This window comes from Wyeomyia smithii, chromosome 1 (genome assembly GCF_029784165.1).
Source record: "Wyeomyia smithii strain HCP4-BCI-WySm-NY-G18 chromosome 1, ASM2978416v1, whole genome shotgun sequence".
Classification (NCBI taxonomy): Eukaryota; Metazoa; Arthropoda; class Insecta; order Diptera; family Culicidae; genus Wyeomyia; species Wyeomyia smithii.
In genome coordinates this window covers 151909108-151932012 of record NC_073694.1, presented here as the reverse complement: position 1 = coordinate 151932012, position 22905 = coordinate 151909108, and the positions used below count along the sequence as shown (strand labels likewise).

General features: G+C 39.9%; 1 protein-coding gene across 9 annotated transcripts in view; it reads left to right on the top strand.

Annotated features, from left to right (window-relative positions):
* LOC129728740 (tyrosine-protein kinase Fer) overlaps nt 1-22905 on the top strand; it is a 102798-nt gene that overhangs the window by 64250 nt on the left and 15643 nt on the right. For all 9 annotated transcript variants that reach the window (XM_055687369.1, XM_055687318.1, XM_055687220.1 and 6 more), the window contains 4 exons: nt 13506-13599; nt 13731-13926; nt 14189-14647; nt 15438-15615. In XM_055687369.1, the coding sequence (XP_055543344.1) occupies nt 13506-13599; nt 13731-13926; nt 14189-14647; nt 15438-15615 (927 nt within the window). The remainder of the gene's footprint in view (nt 1-13505; nt 13600-13730; nt 13927-14188; nt 14648-15437; nt 15616-22905) is intronic.

Below are 22905 nucleotides of genomic sequence, written 5' to 3'. Positions count from 1 at the left end.
CGCGCACACCTCTGAAGGAAGTAGCTTTACTTTTTTCGCCATCACAGTTAGAGTTTGACCGATAGAGCTGTCAATTTGTTTTTTTTTTGCTCACTCATGGGTTACTATGATGATGCATGAGTAGTTTCGTCAGTGCGATTAAAGGTAAACCCATGAAAAATCGGCATTTTTTGTCCATTTTTTACCGCAAACGTTATTCTGAACATAAACCCGTTCCTGATAGATTGGCTTTAAGAACCATCTTTACCAGGCTTGTCCGACATGTTTGAGACATGTCCACCGCAACCTGCTCCTGCATAGATGGCTCCCTAAGCAGCTTTCAGTTGCAGTTTGTGGTTCATTCTATCTGCAGCTCACCGAAGACGGTACACAACACTTTATACTCGAAGATCACAAGAGCTCCATAAGCATAGTCCATGTAGATTGTCGAGATGGGAGATTAGCACTATCTTCTCTTGAACTTGAAATCATTTTATAGTATCATGTTAAGTGTCTGTCTATGACAGCTTAGTTGCATGGCTTAGTTCATACCTGTGCGATCGCTCACTTCGGGTGGAATTAGGAGTGTGCATCTCAACTCCGTTCGTTAACTTGAGTGGTGTACCTCAAATAAGTAACTTGGGACCGTTTCTTTTTAAAATATTTTTAAATGATGTTAGTATTTTGCTTGGTGATGTAAACTTATATCGGCGGATGACCTAAAACTATATTTCGTCGTGAAGTGCATAGAAGATTGTCACCGTTTCCAGCAGTTACTGGATATGTGTGTAAAATGGTGCTATCGTAATAAGCTGATTGTCAGCATCCCTGAATGCTTTGTAATTACATTTCATCGGAACTCGCAGCCTATAATGTTCAACTACCACATCGATATAGTCGTGCTCAATAGGATTGAAGAGATGAGTGATGGATAAAAAACTCTCCTTTGCTAATAATCGATCGGCCGCCATTGCTAAGGCTAATCGCCAGCTGGGGTTTATAAACAAAATAGCCAAAGATTTTTATGATCCGTATTGCTTGAAAGCTTTGTATTGCTCTTTAGTGCGACCCATCTTAGTGAATCCTTCACTAATTTGGCTTCCACATCAACTGACATGGAGTTTACGAATCGAAAAAGCTCAAAAACGATTTGTCCGAATTGCTTTAAGAAATTTGTCATTGCATGACCCACAGAATTCACCTCCATACGATTATCGGTGCACACTTATCAATCTTGACACCCTAGCTCGACGACGGAAGTTTTAGCAGGCAATATTTGTCGCTAAGCTTCTGAACAACGAAGTAGACTGTCCCAGACTGCTATCATTACTTGAAATTCGTGTCCCATCGCGTGCTCTAAGGACTTCTACTCTCCTCCGAATATGGTTTCATCGCACAGCGTATGGATTTAATGAGCCTATGTCTTCTATGATACGTGCATTTACTTCTGCTGAAGATTTATTCGAATTTGGTGAGCGTTCCAGTTGTTTCTCGAGTAGAGTAGCAAGATCTGCTTGTTTTACATTATAACGTTGACGACAATGATATATTCACATTTATAAAGACTTTATGTTAGATGGATAAATAAACTAATAACTAATAACTAATATGAAATTAACAGAAATCTACACTATTTGTCCCCTTGCGTTCACCGAATAACTGTTTCGAGGTTTCACTTTCAAGATCACAAAACCGGCAGTTATCATCAAAAAGCTTGTCTAGCTTCTTGAGCTGATACTTGCTCGGACAGTGCCCAATGCGTAAACCTGTGATCGTTCATAAGTTTCTGTTATTGAATCTAAAAAGTGCGAGGCTTTTCTCACGATTTGGTTTTATTAGTCATTTCGATTGTTGTAATCCGCTTACGACATGGCAGTTAGCTTTAATTGCCGTCATTTTCCACTCACCAAATTTTTATAGCGCTCGATGAGACTCCCCAGAAAAGTTTTGGTTCAAAAAAAAGATAGCAGATAACCTGCAATCCAACAGTGACTAGTTTTAAGTGGTTCTAAGTGCTACGTGACTATGTGAAATTTCAATTCTACTAAGTACACGCACAGAGGCTTTCGAAAGTGTCTTACGGTTTGTTCCAGGCATAGCAAATTAAGTGTAAATGAATTAGGCTTGGTCAGTTATCGATCACTGGAAAATTTATTGTGTTTCGCTACCCTCGACTGCTCCGTTCATTTAAACGGTTCTTCTTGCAATGCCAGCGATCAATCGCAGCCAACATACAGGTCATCGAATATGCTTTTTAAAATGTATTTCATAAGAAAAAATCAATCTTAAAGCCTGTTATTTGACTACCTATTATATAGCGAGAAACGCTTCTCTACGTATATATAATAAATTAATACCGCTTGTTTGTTTTACCAGTAGCCAAAACGAAGACCATCACATGATTGAGTAACAATGAAAATTGCTCATTGAGCAATACAATTCTTATAAAACATAACATCCAGTTTAAAGAAACAATGGCCGCGCCTCTTCTTCGCAAACTAGTGCACATCCAACAATTAGCGAAAATCAGCCTTCGTCTTCTGGCATCGCATTCGCTACTTGATAACAACCGAACATGGGAATTCCCAAGAGAAGAGCGAATTTTTCCCTTGTTTCGATATTTCATCACTACTTCGGCTGAAAGGTGGTTGTTAACACAAATCAAATGAAAGAATGAAGGGAAAAAACGCACCGTCTACTAGAAGCGTTAGCGAATGTGATGCGATCCGTTTTCAAATAGGTCAATTAATATGAACCGGCGGTACGCTGGCTGCTGCCTCGTGTGAGCAAGATTTAAAGATCATGGCACAGAGATGATGTCACGTCAACAGCACGGCTGGCATGGCTGTGTGATGAGGGATCATATCGCGCCACGGCCCGCAGATTCAGGCTGACTTAATAGGCTTAGCAAATGTTTTGCAACCCAAGTTGGTTAACGATTGATAGTAGACTGACCTGGAATTGCAGATGTGGGTATTTGAGGCAGCCACCACGGTACTTGTAAAGACAGGCAGGATATGTCTGACTAACAAGAAAAATAATCAAATGCGAGGCGAGTCTGTGGTGGTACTTTACTGCCACCTACATATAATTATCCATGCTAACAAAAAGATGACAGTCTTAACCAAAGGTGTTAACAGAATGATACTATTTCCGTGCGTACCCGATGTCTTTTTAATCCCAAGTAACACACATTGGGACAAAATATTATTACTTCACTTATAAAACCAATCTTTTTCTGTGATCTCAGTTGGTTTGCCTATCATTGTTTCACCAGCAGTTCCAAAAATTGATTATGGCTTTCTTGCACCTGTCATAAATGTAACCATTGTAACTTTATTATAACTATGCGAAATAACACGAGGAAAAACAAACAAAATACACTTTTCCACCGTGAATCGCCTTTTGATGTGAATGGGTTTAAATTCAATTATTGCAATCCTCGCCTCGCCCCGTCTTTGCTAGGAAAAAAACACGGCAAATGCAACTGGCGCTTACAGCGTTATTTCATTCCCAGTAAATCGAGATATTAATTTTCAATTTGCCTTTACGCGGTTTTCAACAAATGCAAAGTGTGAATTAAATTATTTATTAGTTCGTGCTCGAAAAGGTTGATTGCAAGCATGTGAAACGAAAAGTTTTAGTTTGGTTAGTGTTTCCATATCTATTCGATCAAGAAGACGTGGAGAGAATCCCTTAGTACATAATACCAAGGTTCAGAGTGGATATTTGTTAGCACTTTTTCATGAAAGTGACAAATAGCCACCCACCATGACAAGGAAATAATTCACCATTGTTCATGTTCATTCTCTCTTCCTTCGTGTTTTGGTTATTCGTAAAAAATAGCAGTGAAAATATATTCGTTTAATTCAAATTTTCTGGAAATTTAAACATATGAATTTTGTTGTGTGAACTGTAATTTTGTAAATCCTGGTTGTGTACCGTACAGTGGTATTCTGCGGCTTATGATGGATGAAAAAATTACTACCCTGAAAGAAACCGGCTTAGGAAAGTCCGCTGTTGGATAAATTTCTGCATTTCACCTATTTTGATAACGCTTGTTGGGGATTTTCATTTTCGTTTTATCAAAAAAACGATGAAGATCATTTGGTTGAATTTTCAGCAAATTTCATTGCGTGACCACGAACGGTACGAGTGAAATATTTCATCAGAGTATGACAGCTTGTTACAAGGATGAAAATCTAGTATATCTGAAAGGGTGCTGCGTTCATTGTAAGTGGAAATTAAAAAAGATTGATTGTAATTTTCGAACCATTTCGCAATTGATTAGTATAGAAATGGTTGTTTTGTTGTTTGCAGATGGCCAATGGGCTAAAAAGTCAATAAGAGATTTGAATTACTTCACACCAATTTTGCATATTAAAATAATCACATAGTTACTCTATCAAAATTATATTTAATTTTGAACAACAATAGCTTACAGGATTGATTGATATATCTAATGCAAAAAAAATATTCGCCTCTATATAGCGACAAAACTATGCTCGTATAACAATACAACAAAGGGATTTATGTGTGATTTACGGATAGGCATATGAATTACTTCAGCCTGCACTTCATGGCGACCCTATGAACCAACCAAAAACCAACCACACAATTGCGGAATCTTTACCCATATACGTATAGTTTGTTTTCTCCGGAGTAGAAAGCACAGCAGGATGTTGTATGTGGTTTTGGTGCATGGATGTCTTGTCATCGCATGTAGTGTACATTATGGGACATAAATTTCGCCCGTGAGCTTTAGGATTTGTCAGCCTTATCTGGAAGACATTTTCGAAATAGGCCAGACAGAACTCAATTAACTCACTCGAAGAAAGAGTACACAACCGAGACAATGAACCATACGGAACCATGTTTGATTCGGAAAATTGAAGTGCTCTAAAGCATAATATTTTCTGATCCCTAGTTGAGATTCTTCGATCTGGTTTAGTAACTAACGGATGAGTCATCGTTTAATAACTAACGCGTGAGACTGAAGAAAAGCACGTTCGATAACAACGGTTTATTTTCTTTATATTTTATTCTTTAATGCATTTTCACAAGTTCATACAACATGCGTTTGAAGTAAAAGACAGTTAGACAGTGGCCCTCGCTTAAAAACCCTGGTTTCTCGGTACATTTGGAGCTGAGGTAGCTTCTATTTTCATACACCAACTGGAACAGTATGACCCAATTAGTGCTGGGATTATCCGGATTAAAATATCCGGATATTCTACCTCGGATATCGGACAAATATTCAAAATACGGATTAATCGGATATCCGGATATTGTCCGACAGGATATCCGGATTTTCGGATAGTCGGATATCCGGATATCCGGATAATGTATCCGGACATAGTTTAATGAGAATAATGTAAATAAATACTTACGAGGGGATGGGGGATTGTGGAAAAGCCATTTTTCGCGTTACATTTCATTCGAACGGGCCTAAAAGCTAGAAAAAAAAATCCGGATATCCGGATAGTATATCCGGATATCCGACTATTCGATTATCGGTATCCGGATATCCGGACATCCGAATAGTATTCGTTTACACATCCGTAATCCGAGCTTCGGATTACCGGATCACGAATATATCCGGTTAAAAGTCCCAGCACTAGACCCAAAACGACTCAATTGGCCAAGCATGTTTGACGGATTATCATTTTCACATATATTTTTACCCATACGTTCAGCGCAGCTGAAAGCACTTCTGCGGGATACCCTGCACCTCCTTCGCTGTGTACTTCGGTCTGGATGCTCACTTGTAACGTTTCACAACTTCCGTCTTTAAAATTATGACCGCTGTACAGTGGTTCAAAACACGAAAAACTTAATCGTTAGCTTTTTACTCAAAAAAAAAATGCCATTCAAATGGTATATTGTATTCAACGAATAAATAAATCTTTGATGAATTCATTTGAAAGTGAGATGAAAACTTTATTTTTTTTATTACTAATCAAATCAAAATAAAGTCTTCAGCACAATCTTATGTAGAAAAACTTTGCTGAAAACACTCTGGTTCAATGTCTTGAAAATCGACCACATACAGGTAGTTTTATACACAGACATTCTTAAAATTTTTAAAAATCGAAAAATACCATAAAAAAATTTCTGATGTGATTTTAGAGACCTGCAATGCTCTAGACATTTTTCCATATTTAATAAATACATCATTCTGCCGAACATACCTTGGGCAATCTTTCAACTTTTTCATAGGGAAAAGCTGCAAAAAGCTGCAAAAACAACAGTCTTCAATCGAAAGTGTTTTGTTTCGTTTCTCTTTCTCGAGACTGCGTGGCCACGCCTTCAATGCAAAAATCTATGCTGAACTCGATACAAAAGACTGCGTATAGAAAATTCAACTTCATTCTAGTTTGTCACACAGTAGCGAGAGGAGGCTGTTAGAGGTACGCGACAATAGGAAACGAGAGCTGCTTACAAGTCAACTCCAGGCACTGCGGAACACCTTACCTTTATTTTGCATACGGCAGCAACAGGCACCATCGTATGATGCAGGATATTTTGCTGACACAGCTACCAGAGGGCACAGCGAAGAGCAAAATATTCAATGCTACCGGTGGTGCGATCACCAACGTTATGTAGCACGCCTTTCTAGCTGAAAATTATGGAATCGGTTCTTTTCAGAACTATAAATACTTCAAGATAAGAGTTATGAGAATTTTGGCAACTACTACTAGTGTGAAATTTTCATGTAGTCATGTATTTCTCAATAATCATTTTTACAATATCGACCAGGGCATCAAAGATAAACGGCAGTGTTTCCTATGAAGTTTATCGCAGCAAGATATAACCCTCAATTCAAGAAGTTTCACTGCCAAATTGAGTAATTGTTCCTTTGAGACCACTCGAAAACCGTTATCGGTCAAATATCAATAACGCAAAGTAGTTAATCTAAGAACCAGAGTAATTCTCGCATCGGCAAAGCACAAACTTTCGTTTGGTGCTTATGAAAACCACTCAGTAATATCGAAGGTGTTTTATACCTGTGTGAGATACACGGTGTATAACAGGCGTAGTGAAATATAATAAATGAGACTTAAAATCAATATTTATATTTGTCCTACGTCACCATTTTACACAACCCCTAGGGCTGTATACCTTGTAGCATTTTCTCTACGGCACGCTGCACTGTGCGTTCTCATGATCCTAAGGGTAAGAAAGTGTAACAGTCGTTGTTGTCAGAGACCGAGTTTATCTCTGCATCTCCACGACTGCAACGAAAAGAAAGGGTTGTGTCACCGTGGTAAAGGTCGGAAACGCACAATGTTACGCGCGAATTAACTCATTACAAAGACGAACGATGGATACCTTTCTTTTTAAACACCGCGATTTTTTTTGCGAGCGGCGCGAACGAAAATCATCCGTCACCCGAAACATCCAAGTATTTAAATAATTTTCGCTTAACAATTCCGAATGCCCTCGGGAAAGCAAATGCACTTCGGCAGACGCGGTTCATTGAAAGGTAGCCATGGCTTAGTCTTTAGATTAATATTTATCGACTACTTCGATTTGCGACACATCTATAAAAGCAACGCGCGAGCAATCTCCGGTTGAAAGGTTAGTCCGAAATTGAGTTTATCTATGCATTTCCACGACTGCGGCGGAAAGGTGTGCTAGTATGTCTCCGTGATAAATGAGGGATTCGAACGATGCTGCGCGTGAACATTGAGTTTTTTTTTGTCAAACACGGCGATGTTATGCGCAGGACGTGGGTAAAAATCATCCACCACTCGGAGCATCTAAAGTGTCATTCACGAATCACGTAAGGACTTTTCTTGAAACTTTGATAAGCATTCGCAAGAAATTTGAATACCCCCCTCCTCCCCTAAACCCTTACGTAATTCGTGGATGAACCCTAATTACATTCAAATAATTATCTATTACCAATGCTGAATACCTTTCAGAAAGCAAACACAGATGCGGTTCTTTGAAAGGTATACATTCCAAATAAATAATCTAATACAAAGTAAGGAGGATTGGCTGGAGAGTAAACCAAATTTCGGAATTCCTTACAGAACAGTAGAGATAGAACGAGAAAGTTGGCAACAAGGTGGACCCACAATTCATAGGATTCACAGGACCAGGAATTAATAAATTTTTTCCCATGGGACACTGGCCAAAAGTATTCCAGGCGGAAATATACGCGATAATAGAATGCACGAATACGTGTCTGGAAAGAAATTATCGACACGCAAATATATGCATTTTCTGTGATAGTCAGGCAGCACTTAAAGCCCTGAATTCTCCTTTCTGCCACTCTAAACTAGTGTGGGAATGCATCCTGTCGCTCCGAAAGTTAGCTATGAAAAACCAGGTGAACTTATACTGGGTTCCTGGTCATTGTGGAATCGAAGGAAACGAGAAGGCCGACTTACTAGCCAGACAAGGGTCATCTACTAACTTTGTTGGCCCAGAACCTTTCTGTGGAATCTCCCCGAGCGCTCTAAAAGCTGAACTCGGTGAATGGGAAAAAGCGACCATCAAAGCAAACTGGGATGTCATAAGTGGATTACGACAATCGAAAAGATTCATAGAGCCAAATCGCGAGAAGAGCCTCGTGCTGCTCAGATTAAATAAGAAAGACTTGAGGACATTCACAGGTCTTATTACAGGGCACTGTCCGAGTAAGGACCCTCCCAGCTGGTCTCGAGGTACGATGCTGGCCTAACAAGCCAGTCGTCGTAGGTTCGAGTCTCGACTCGGGAGAGACTGTTAGTGTCAGTAGGATCGTAGCGCTAGCCCCGCAATTGTCCTGTATACTTTACAGTTGGCTACGAAGTCTGTGTATAATAAAACAGAAGGTCGAGTTCCGAATCGGAATGTAGCACCAAGGCTTTGCTTTGCTTTGTCCGAGTAAGTATCATCTCAAGAAGATAGGCAAACTTGATGATGATAAATGTCGCCTGTGTGGCATCGAAAGCGAAACTTCAGAACATCTACTCTGCGAATGCCGAGTATTAATACAACGCAGATTGCGTATCTTCGGTAAGGGACACATAGAACCTACCGAAATTTGGAGGGAAAGTCCTGGTGAGGTAATAAACTTCATACGAAGTGCGTTGCCCAACTGGGATAAATGTGCAATGTAGCAAGGACATCAACTCGCCAAACAGTGATGTACCTGCTCGTACGCACTTAGAGTAAGGTGAAGCATACCACAATAGATCAAACAATGGTCGCAGTGGTTCAGTCTTCTACAAGGGAAAAAAAGGTATACATCGCGTAATCATTAGATTAATTACGATATTCATCGACTGAACGAAACCTACTCCGATTTGCGATTTGCTTATAAAAAAGCAACGTACGAGTTGAATGGTCACCGTGAGACATGAACAAATGAACGGTTACACCTCGCAAAGTCACTACACTCGGAAACCCCTTAGATGAGCAGAATTCACCCGGGCCGAAGACGCGTTTACACCAGAACATTATGCACGACCGCTGTATTCCTTCCTACCGACGCAGACACGCAGGGACACGACAATCCGCACCGATTTTCTCTTATTTGTCAAATGAATAAGCTACGATACCTACTGAATATAAAAACTGACAAAGTTCCATGCGTTCAAAACCCAAAAATTCAGTTAAATGCATATATGGATATGAAACAAAACATAGTTCTATGTTTATTCATAGAATGCTGAAACAATCACAATCAAAGTTTAATTATCATGGACTATTATCACGCCGACCAACAAAATTTCAACACAAATAAATAAAAAACTACTTATGTGTAGTAATGTAGAGCAAAAAAACGAGCAAAATGTCCGTAACCGTCCGATCAGGACTCTCGATGGCGATGCTATTAGATACTCGCTAATCTCGCCTACGAATGATAAATTTTAAACTGCATTGTAAAATAATATACATTGGGGCGGCAATGACTGTATCGAAAAAATTTCATCTCATTGAATTTCAAAAATTCAATCGGACATGATATAGGGATGCCTCAAAGCGCTCAAAGTTGTGATTTTTCGACCCTCGAAAATCTACCAAGGAGGAAAGTACATGAAATTGAGGAAATCGAACCTATTTTTTCGGTGCTAAATGACATAAAAATGCTTAAAACATCAAGATCTGGTGTTATCTCGAAAAAAAATTGATCAAAAATTGACCATCTGGAACTTAGCCGTTTTTAGGTCAACCGAAGGCTAAATATGGAACATTCTAAAACTAACTTCTGATAATTTCCACAACTCGTTGCAAACCGGATGTAAATTATTTTAATGTTAATTAGGTATCTTAAACTTAATTTTTATTAGGGTTGTTCATTCATTTTTTACCAGGGTGGTTTCAAAAACAATTAAAATGTATTTTCTTGTTATTGAATAGGAAACAGCAATCATAGTATCATCTGTCATCATCTGTCATTACCATGGCGTTATTCGCGTCATGACTAGCAATATTTTTCAAATAAGAAATTACAAAGAGTTTTTTACAAAACATAACAGCGCGTGTAAGGGTAGAGAGGTTAAGTTTCACTTTTTCTTCAAATATCATAAAGTTTCATGGTTTTCGTAGTTACCATCACCCTTACGGAAACTAGTTGGTCCATCTTTGTAGTAGGTAAACTATAAAATGTCAAGAAGGAAAAAAAATGAGCATTTTTCTTACTAAACCACTTCAAATTGAATTTTAATTGTGTTTGGAACCATCCTAATTATGATCAAGTATGAGATACCTTATGAACATTAAAATAATTTTCATCTGTTTTGGAACCAGTTGTGAGTCATTTTAGAAGTCATTTAGAAATTACTCCATATAAAGCCTTCGGGTGCCCAGTAAACGACTGAGTCCCAGAAGATCGATTTTCGGTCAAAAATTTTTTTCAAAATAACTACAGATCTTGACGGTTTTTGCATTTTTAAGTCATTTGGTATGGAAAAAAAATCAATTTTCCAAATTTCATGTACTTCCCTACTTGGTAGATTTTCGAGGATCGAAAAATCACAACTGAATTATGTCCGATTGAGCTGAAATTTTACACAGATGATTTTTTGAGCCAATAAACAAAATGTACATGGTCGATTTTGGAAATTTAACATGACCTTTTTTCGCTGCCATTCTTATAAGCATATACTAAAGCTGAGCCACATATTGAGCTAATAAATTTCGGCCAATTTTATGTTGTAAAAATTTGTGTGTTCAAAAAATTATGACACCCTACTTTTGAGAGCAAACTGTAGAATTCTATTCTATCTGTTTGAGTGTAGACTTTGAAAAACAACAGGACTCCAAAAATCACGCGATACAAATTTATGTCTCTCTCTCTTTCTTATTTTGAGAATCAATACAATATAGACCGTTCCGATACACTTACGAATCAACCGTCATTTCAAATAACGTGCAGTATTCAACCAAACGTTGGCTGCGTCCTGTTGTTTACATCCAAAAGAAACATATGCTGTCATTTTTTCTAACATTTAGTGCGAAATTTTGAAAATGCGTTGCATTGTGGCGAATTGGCGTGTGCGCGTGTGTGCGTGGCGAATTGTGCACAAATGGGGCACCGTGAGTGGTCTTTCTATAAGAAAATTAGCCAGAGAAGAAATTATAAGTGTCGGAGCAGTTCAAACCGCATTGCGGAAGTATTGTGAAGAGTGCACATTTACTGATACCCCAAGACGTAGTAGAAAACCCGGGCCTGTTGATCCCACAATGGACAAAAAGGTACTACAAGCGGCATCCTTCAGTATCAGTACGAGATGTGGCGAGAAAGCTTGGAACCTCGGCGAGTAACGTTATGCGTGCCAAGGGAAGAATGGGTCTGCAGACCCGTCGGAAGCAGAAGCAGCCAAAACGAAATCCAAAACAAGCTGAATCTGTGAAACCGAGAGCTCGGAAGCTTTATGACAAACTTCTGACCAAAAAATGGGGTGTGTTATCATGGATGACGAAACCTACATAAAATTGGACTATAAGACTATAAGACTATAAGGCCAGGACCGCAATTTTATACATCACCGAAGTAAAAGGATGTCCCTGGACCAGTGAAAGCCATTTACACCGAAAAATTCGGCAAGAAGGTAATGGTTTGGCAGGCCATTTGTGAATGTGGGAAAATATCTCGTCCATTCATTACGAATGACACAATGAATGGTAAAATTTACGTGAAAGAGTGTTTGCAGAAAAGGTTGTTACCCATGGTTAAGCAGCATAACAATCCTCCAATCTTTTGGCCCGATTTTGCTTCCTGCCATTACTCTAAGGATGCACTAGGGTGGTATGAAACAAATAATGTCACATGTGTCCCAAAGGAGATGAATCCTCCAAACTGCCCTGAAATTCGCCTTATTAAAACTTTTTGGGCTTTGACCAAGGCAAAGCTGAGGAAATATGTCAAATCAGCGGACAATGTTGAAAAATTTAAAAAAGATTGGCTTAAAGTGGTAAAAATGGTCGGAGAACACACTGTGCAAAAGCTTATGAGTAGTGTTAAGAGAAAAGTTAGAGAACTCGCGTATCCTGCGAAAAATAATCCCAACTTGAATTGAAACTGGAAAGAAAACACTTATTATCTATATTTCAGAATAAAATGACCCGAAAAATCCTGTATTTTTTGTTTTATTCAAGAAAGAAGATGTATTTATAATTTTCGGAACAGTCTATAGTATTTGAAGATCTGATATTTTGTTCGCGTAAATTGATAGATTGAATATTCGTTAGTTTTTTATCGCGTGGACTACATATCAGTCTCTCGGGGCATCACTATCAATCACCTATTTTGCTTGTCGCGCAAAGGGAATGCACCTACGAAATTCCAAATATGGCAACATTTACATGTGACATAAATTACAACGAAAGAATTATGGCGATAAAAACATAATAAACAACAGTAAATATGTTGGGTATGTCCGTGTCTGCCGCACTATAATATCATGATTTTAGCAGCAGAGAAATACATAAGAACATACACGAGCTAAAATAATGAGGCTGTAAATATAGATAGAACCAAAAACGAAGTCAGTCCTTTCACAGTACCCCTGCCGGTAACAATAATCGCTAACTTAATCTCATAAAGGGCTAACTCTCCTGTACTAACAGGTACCAGACATAAATAAAAATGGCGACCAACACAGCTATGTATTTCCCGTTTATTTCCGAGTGAATATGGTTTAGGCTGCATATCCTCGTAGACCGTTAACCGACCAATTGTTCAGTTGGGCAATACGCGAACAATAACGCTCTATAACGCAAACCTTTGTTGTTACGCTATGTTGTGCAACACGCACGACATCGAACGGTTCAAAAGTCCTGTCAATGGGATATTTATGCCAGCTGCGTATCAGCAATATAATTTAGTTTTAGTCGAACCATAACCATCGAAGCGTAAAAACGGTGATCATTATATTAATGAGATATTTAATCCGACAACTACTACAATGTTGCTTTACATTTGCGCAGAGTGGCGAATTGTAAACCTTATTTATTAATCTGAAGTAGTCGTTTTTCGAATCACCTATTTTAACAGCTATTTTTATCAATTTTATTTTCGCTTCCAGATAACAGAGGATGTTGCCAGGAAAAAGACGGAATATCAGAAGCATTTAGAATACTACAAGCTGCTGAGGGGGCGATTCGAGGAGATCATCAAATGTAAGTTTACACGGCGTTAGCAAGCACGGCGCATTATTTGATTAGTTTTGATGACGTTGCTTATTTATTCGCTAATTCGTGCAGTAACATTTCCCACAAGTCATCCTTACCATAATTTATACTACTTTTAGCCGGTAGATCCGGTCGCAAATTAGACGACGTCATCGATAAGTACCAGAAGGCCTGCCGCAAGCTTCACCTGGCGCACAATGAGTACGTACTGCTGCTAAGTGAAGCAGCCGAAATCGAGAAGGACATCCGAACGATACTTCTGCCGGGTTTGTTAGAGCACCAGCAGTCCCAGCAGGAAGGTTTCATTCTAACGTGGTGAGTTGAATACAATTTTCTAAAACGCAATAGTTTTAGTAGACAATCTCACAAACAGGAAATTAAATTCAATACATTGTTTCCCACTTACATGTTTTCGATGCTATTTTTACTTCGTCGTTTACAAATGAATCATTGTTAGACGAAATAGAAACTTGATCAATCACATCCGGCAGGGCATAAAACGCATCATCATCCAACCAATCACGCATAACTTTACAATTTTACTCTTCCGCATTACACACTTCGTTCTTGCTTCCAGGCGCAATCTGCTGCAAGAAATTTCCCGACTAGGTGATAACACGTCCGACAAATTTGTTGAAATCCAAAAACGAATAGAGTCCAACATCAGCAGCATCACTCCAGCCGAGGAGTACCGAGAATTCACGGAAAAGCATAAGACGACTCCTACCGCACCTGTGCAGTTTCAGTTTGACGAATCCCTGGTTGAAGACAGTCTGGGAAAGCTACAAGCCAACACCCTGACAGTTGACAATCTGACAGTGGATTGGCTCAAAACGCGACAAACAGAGCTGGAAGCGTCGATCAAGGATCTACAGGAAGTGCAAAGTAAACTTTGCCAGGAAAATGGTATCACTAATGGAAACACTGGCAATGGTACTGCGAGTACAAATGGAAGCAGTGGTGGAAGTGGCAGTATACCATCTACTCCTATCCTGAACGGATCTAATGGGAACGCCATCAAAGACAGCAGTTCTAAGTGAGTATTCAAGTTCTTTCAGCAATAGGATGGGGCGTAACAACTGGACATCTGCTGAAGTTTTTTTTTCTGTTAGGCTCTTTTGAGAGTTTCGAGCCAATAATCGTTTTAATTTTAGTTCACTTTGAAATGTAAACAAATTCTATCTAGCAAAATCACACCTGTGAAAAACGCAGCATCTAGGGAAAGGTGCAGTTAGGTTCCGAGTGTGTCAGTCAACTTTTACTCGAAGTGTAAGCCCGTAGTACAAATGACCGTGATACAAATAGGTTTTGTTTCGTCATCACTGTTTCTCTACACGGTGCTGATAAACTCGTGATTTGTTATACATTTTTGAAGGACTTTTTAATATTAGAGAACAATCACAAATTTCATAACTACTGTTTTTAAAATTCACCTACTTCTTCTTATCAAGAACTAGAGCCGAGGGAGCTCGTGCAGTTCTGTTTATTGGACATATACCTTCGCAACCAACTGTTAAGTGTACAGGACAATTGCGAGGCTAATGCTACGATTCTACTAACAGCCATTATCAAACCGATGTTCGAACATATGACTAGCTTGTTGAACCCCGAGACTAACTGGAAGGTTCAAAATTTACACTATAAAGGTAGCACCATACAATTTCTCGGCACAAATATTTTTTACAGAAGAAAAACAATTTTTAAATTCGTTAGCATTTGGTGATGATAGAATAAAAAAGAACTGGGAACAGAGAAGCCAGTTGAAACATCCTGCCCTAGTACAACCCACGAAAAGAGTCTAAGTTTTATACTCTCTTTCAACATAGGAATTCCAAGGAACTAGTCGCCCTTCGATGCCACGAACGGCAGATGCAGAAACAGGTCGAGATGATCCGAGCGGCGTTAAACGATGTTGGCTGCGAGGAGCTTCCCTCCGGATGTGACGACATTTCGTCGATGGAGCATCTAATTGAGAACAAAAAGACCGCCAGTCAGGACCTATCGGTAAGTGTTTGCTTCAACTTTGCACGGAATACCGTAAACAGACTGTATAGTATGCAGGTTGAAACTACTCAAAATCATGTTGAAGAACACAAACTAAAATTCTAAGCATTCCTTGTTTACGAATTCGACAGTCGAAACTGTACTTTGGAATTATAAATCTACAGAAAATAGATAGGCAGAATATGTTTTGCTGAAACAAGAATTTTGCACCTTAGGAGAATTTTGCGTAGTTTCAATCTCCATATGGATTGTTCTAATATGGTTGTAATCATTTCGAATATTTCTTGGGTATTTGCGTTAAAAAGGTAAGCCGGTGTTAAAGGTGTGTGAAGCAGTCTATTGTTCTAATTTTGTTTTCATTTTCAATATCATCAGTACTCTAATTGAATTTAGAAACGGATCCAAGAATAGTAACTATATGTATGACAATTAAAAATAATCTATAGTATTGTAACACTGATCTTCGAACATAAGGGTTATCTGCGACCGCTGTCAGTCAGATGTCAGTAAAGTGACAGCACTAGATCTGGCGTTGACGTAAACAATGGTAATCAAAGCAAAGTCACAGCATAAGAAAAAAGTAGAAAGAATATTTTAATACATCTATCTAAAGTATCAAAAAGACAAATATGTTTTTTAATCTTAAACAAAATAAAAAAAATAAAGCAACTACACAGGACAACAATATGATTACATTCATTAGATGTGCAACTAAGCTTTCGCTATTTGACAATAGATGGCACCAGCAGTAAGTGTTGGTTGATTTTGATATATAAAAACCGTGATGAACCAAACTGAGACGTATGTTAAAAAACACTCCGACACGTTAGTGATTTTAACCGTTATGTACTCGGCAATTTTAACACACGTAAGTACTCGGCAGGGTACCCGGGTACCCACCAAAATGAAACGCTTCTTACTTCTTCAATTCTTGGCCGATTTTCGATCTTAACCCGTCAAAAGATTGGAAAATTTGTCTATTTTTAATATACGGGACCTAAAGAGCCATTGGTCCCATATGGTTCCCGTAAATCCGGAACTTCGGGACCATGTTCAAGATCGGGAATCCGATCCGAAATGACAATTTCGGACAACTTATCAGATGGACTCAAAATGAATGAAGATCAACTCCTGGAATGATTTCATGAACTTTGATACCAATTTTGTTCGGTTTTATTGACAATTGTACTACTTTGTCTCATCGAGACATGCTCCCGAAGATCCGGATTAATCACAGGTTCATGTCGGTCCCGGATCCTATCTTTTGACGGATCAAGATCGAAAATCGGACAAGAAATGAAAAATCAAGAGGCATTCCATTTTGTGGATACCCGGGACCCTGCCGAGTACTTATGGGGTAAAAAAATTCGAAGTCCCCCCCTTCGGCCTACTCTGCTGCTATAAGCAATCTGATGATGGAAAATGGTTTATTTCCACTAGTTGGGAGCATTCTATAAGTTTCAGCTGGCTGAGTTGAGGTTATCCTTGTTTTAAAGCAATAAAAACTAAAAAGGTACCTGGGTACCCTGCCGAGTACATAACGGTTAAGCTGTGTCTAAAAACGTCTGATTCTCCTCCGCATTTGCGGGAAGTATTGCTTTTCCTATTTTATTCAAAGAAAACAATGGCTGAATCGAGAGTTGAAATAAGTTTCGGAAATGCTCCTCTACAACGTGCCGTGATTGGTTCCTTCGCTTTAAAGATGGTTATTTCGTTGTTGACGACTATCCACGTGAAGGCAGGCCAAAAACCTTTGAAGACGCTGAACTCAATGAGTATTCATGTTAAACGTAGAGACAGCTTGCTTCAGTATGAGGAGTTTTTTTTGTAAAATTTGAACCACTGCGACCATTATTTTGATCTTTTGTGGTATACCTCTTCTTTAGTCTAGGCACTCGTGGCAGACATATCACTATTAATGGATTTCGTATGAAATATATTACCTTTGATGTTCCCAGCTTTTCAGTTCTGCTTTCTGGGCGCTTGATGACAGCCCACAGGACGGTTCTGGGTCAAGTCTGGCTAACCATCCACTCCGCAGTGAACAGCAACCCAGTATATCCAGACTTGGTTCCTTTATGCCAGTTGTTTCAGTGAAAAGATGCAGTCCCATACTAGCTTAAGTAAAAACAAACAATATCGCACGCTAGCAACTAGATTTGTTGAGAGAATTCGTTATCGATATTGTTTTTGGCACATTTAGTATGTTATATGATGAGTAAAACGATACACCGTGCCCCAGTGCTGAGTCGAGAAAAGTGCGTTGAATGATGCTTGGCTATCGTTGACCGTTTACCGGTCAAAGACCGAACGTATTAGAGATGTCCAGCTTCTTTTGTTTCGGGCAGCTGTTCTTCACTCACCTCGTATACCAGCAGATCTTCTTCATCCACCGCGCACATCCACGATCTTCTTCCACCGCGCACATCCACCGAGTGCGAGGCCAACCACGGAGTCGACGGCCTCTTCCTGGTTCTTTGCTGAATATAATTTCGGCGTATCTGTTTGCATGTTTGTATACCTGGTACCACTCGTGATTCATGCGTCTGCGCCACACTCCATTTTCCAATTTCTAATTGATGGTAGAACTTACGCTCAAATACTCTAAGCACTCTTTGATAAGCCTTCTTTCACGTCCATGCTTCATGTCCGTAAAGGGCAACCGGGAGGATCAGTGTCCTAAACAGCGCTAGTTTTGTGCGAGTTTGCAAACTACGAGACCTTAGCTGATTACGCAGTCCGTAGAAGGCCGTGTTCGCAGCTGCAACTCGTCGTTTCACTTCGCGGCTTATATCGTTGTTACATGTCACAAGCGTACCAACATAAACAAATTCATCAACCACTTCAAACCGTTCCCCATCAATCTCCACTTCAGCACCAACACCACCGGAAGTCCCAATGCATATGTTAGCATGCCTATATTTCCTAGCCAAACAGACTGGTGCATATTCATATATTGCAAATATTTCGGCCAAACGGTATCCGAATAACAAGTATTCAAACCTACTCCGGTTAAATTATTCATTACAAATTAGCTTTTGCAACTTGCTAAACTTGTTCTGCGTTGACTTTTCTTTAGTTTTAGATCATCACACTAGCGAGGCATACGTTATTCTTGGTCTTATTATTGCCTGATGAACCAGTAAATCTTACTTGGCCTTAATCCCCAAATCCCCAAAAGCTTTGCTACACGCCCAAATTCAATATGTGCATTCCGGTTGAGTTTCTGATCCAAAACTTTTCCAAGGTAGTCTCACCCAATTTCAGGCTCTTTAGGAAGGTACCTTGGAATAATGGTTGTTTTAGAGGGGTTAATGGTCAGCCCATCTTGTCTACACCATTTTAAAGTATGGTACGCATTCTTTCCTATATTTTACTGTCGAATTTCCCCCTCAAAAGAATCACAACATCTTCGGCTCCCTCTAAGTCTAAGAACGCAGCAAGTGCGTATGAGTATGAGGAGGTACCCGCCCTGCCATTTCCAAGCGATTGTACCCGATCAGAAGTGCATAACTAGAAAATTACAAAATTTTATTAATAACAGATACAAATGATTTATTTTAATACGGTTTTGTATTTTACCATATGCTCTTGAAAAAAAAAAAGGACCTGAATGAATTATAATAACAGATCCTGAAATGAGTTGTTCTGAAACAAGTTAACTAATTTTTTGTCCCTATCAACATCTGTTGTTTCTAACAATGGTTGGTATTCCACTGTTCTGCATTATATCTTATGTTGTTAAATAGCTGATATGTTAGTAACAAAGTTTGATAGAGGTTTGATACAAGTAAAATCATTTTTGTTATAATTTCTGTTATTTTAACACCTAACGAGATCAAATTGAAAACCCAATTTTAATAGTTTTTGTCAAAACAAACTAACAGCTTCTGTTACATTTTTGTTTTGCCTTTCTGATTGGGTATCCTTTGGGAATGATTCAGAAACAAGGATCTTGGGTTCCTTATGATTTGAAGCCATAGGACGGTGAGCGGCGAGTTTTCGCCTGTGAACAACTACTCCATGGGAACTACCCGGTCATTTGCTACGTCGTCGGTTTGGCGAAATATACACGCTGCGAAGGGTATGCTGTGTATTTAGTAGGATCAAGTCAAGGGGTTAATTATTATGAGCTGTCGAAACCGAACGAAACCATCACTGAGGAACGCACAGTGGTCCAGTAAAGCATAGCTGTCTTCGAAATGATTGCAATTATATTATTGTTCATATATGTTGTAGGCTCTAACAGATAAAAGACTTGGTTGTAGCTTTAACGTCTATATTCTTTGGAGGTTGGAACAAATAAGATCAGAAAAAGTTGTGCTGTCAACCAGCTTAATAATTCATAGGCTTCTAAGGTCAATGTCTTCGAGTGTGATTGCGGTGGAACATCTCCCCCTTATAAGAGATCGTAAGATCCGAGCCATGCCGAAAGCCTTCGGTTACGAACGGGTTGATTAGAGCACTGCGGAATGATGCCTTCAACGACTTCTGGTGCTTCCTTGGCCCAATGTTGGTTCGGCAGAATGCAATACTTCAAGCAACTGTTGAATTGAGTGTGGCACTGCGGGCAGCATTTCAGGCGGAATCAGGATCGGCAGTTTCATCAGGACATGGAGTACACAGATTTTGCATTCCAAATTCCTCAAGCAGCACGGTCCATGGTAAATTTAACTCAGTAGCTTTACTACTAGATTCCAGATGACGCTGTCGTAGCTGATTCGTATGATAACGGATGAGACGACCGGTGTCCAGAAGTACAGCATACATACAGAAAGCTCTCTCTGGACGGTACCATGGCGTTGATTGAACTGGTTATTCTGCTTACTGTTTATAGCTGATGTGCTCGATTTTCGAGGTTTAAGCAGATCCAGTGTAGTGGTGAGGGGTCTATCTAGAAAAAGCTCTGCAGGTGACTTATGATTAGGAGCACTTCGATTGGGCATGGACCAGTAAACGGAAAAAAAGGTTGAGGATGTCAGAAATTTGCTGGATTTCATCCCTCTCGTAACTTCTTGGGTCCTCTTCTCAAAGTGTCCACAAAGCGCTCAGCCTGTCCACTAGACTGTGAATGCTAGGGCGCAATTGTTAAGAGGGTGACTCCAGCTTCTTCACAGAATTGCTTGAACCGGGCGCTAACAAATTGCGAACCATTATCCGAAACGAGAATTGTTAGGATTGCCGAACCTTGAATAAAACTCGTCTAGCATTTCCAACGTTTTCTTTGTGTTTTTACTTTGAGTGCGGTAGATTTCTGGCCATTTTAAATATGCGTCAATTACCAGAAAGTAGTAGTATCCATTAATCGGGCCAGCATAATCGATATGGACTCGTTCCCACTGCTTCGATGGAATGGGCCACGACTCCAGCTCCGTCTTGCGTGGTGATTTAGCAGCTTTAACACAGGGTCTGCAGCATCGAACATATCTTTCGACGGCATCACCGATGTTAGGCCAGTACACGAAACTTTATGCTAGGGATTTCATTCGCTCCATATCCGGATGGCCTCGACGTAGTTGCCGCAGAATGCGTTTGCGGAAGCCGTTTGGCACAACGACTCTATCGCCGAACATAATGCAACCTTGGACGATCAGCAGACTGTCTCGGCGAATAAAGAATTGTTGGACAACTGGATCATTAATTGCTTTGGAATGATTGGGCCAACCTTCATTGATATGGAACACCACCGACTGGAGAACAGGATCATTTGATGTTTCAGTAGCAATCATTTCAGATGTTACAGAAAGACTTGAAGTAGAATCACTGAGAACGGTGTTGACATCAGCTTCCATTCGGACAGAAGCAATGACATACTCTTCGTCAGTTGTTGAATAGCATTTCATTACTCGTGAAAGGAGATCAGCGTGTCCAAAGTCTTCAGTGCGCACAGACTGGATGTCAAAATCGTACAGCATCAACGTAAGCGCTCAACGTTGGAGCCGGTTAGCCGTGTATACCGGTATTCCTTTTACACTCCCGAACACGTTAAGAAGTGGTTGGTGATCAGTCTGGAAGGTAAACTTTCGGCCGAATAACATCTTATGGAATCGTGTCACAGCAAAAACCAGTGCCAAAGCTTCTTTCTCTATCAGCCGTAATTCTCCGTTCAATTTCGAGGACATTAAAATCCGGGCTTGACGACACATAGACAATGCCAGTTTTTGTCACCCTTCGGATGGTTATGTTTGCAAGGAACTCACCAGTTATGTCGATCTTGTCTCCGGAAGCGCTGATGGCGGTTATTTTAGTTTCGCTGATGTCTGGTTACCTAACAAGCCAGTCGTCGTATGTTCGAGTCCCGGCTCGAGAGAGACTGTTAGTGTCAGTAGGACCGTAGCGCTAGCCCCGCAATTGTCCTGTACATTTAACAGTCGGCTGCGAAGTCTGTGTATAGTAACACAGAAGGTCGAATTCCGATATGGAATGTAGCACCACGGCTTTGCTTTTTTATGTCTGGTTTACCGATCGCCTTCCAGGTTTGCGTAGAAATATTGATGATATCAGAAGCGCAATCTAACTAAAGGACAGCTTCTTTGCCATTGATTCCAACGGTAACGTATTTCCTCTTCACTTGAAGATCGATGCGTTTCACTGAAATCCCTTTTGACTTCATAAATGCCTTGTACTTTTGTTTTTCGAACTTCTTTGCTGGTTTTGTTTTTGATTCAGCGGATGACCAGTAATATTTTTTATGCCCCTTTCGTTTGCACTTGTTGCTTTTTCTTAGCAGGCTTGGTAAAAACGGCGTTGATGACGGATTTTTCCGGAACGGGCTTCTCTACCATCTTGGTGTCCTACTTCAGACTGTTGAACCGATAACACTCCCCGGCGAGATTTTCCAAGGTGGGCTTTGTGCCGTCTGCTGGCGGAGCATTCTCTTCAGGCTCTAATTTATCGACCAATCGAGTTCGGATGTCTGCATCCCGGGGAGATTGTAGACCGCAAACAAAACGTAGCGCCTTGAGTTGGTCGTCAGTGAGCTTGGTGAGCTGGATGCTTCGCAATGCTTGTTCACAGAGGCAGCATAACTCGAAAAATCGTCTGCTTCATTCTTAACGTCTTTTTCGTCCAGGCCAAAATCGCGGGGATGCTTTTGCAGGATACTATTTACGTACCGCTCGTGGAACTGGGTGCCGATTTTTCTCAAGAGTAGCCTCACCTTCGCTGGATTCTTACCGTCGACCTTAAAGAAATTTCGTAGCGAGCAAACCATGTGGCGAAAAACACTCCACCGCCAAGATCGTAGCAAAAATCGTCAATTTGCATGGCCAACGATTCGATGATCTTCTC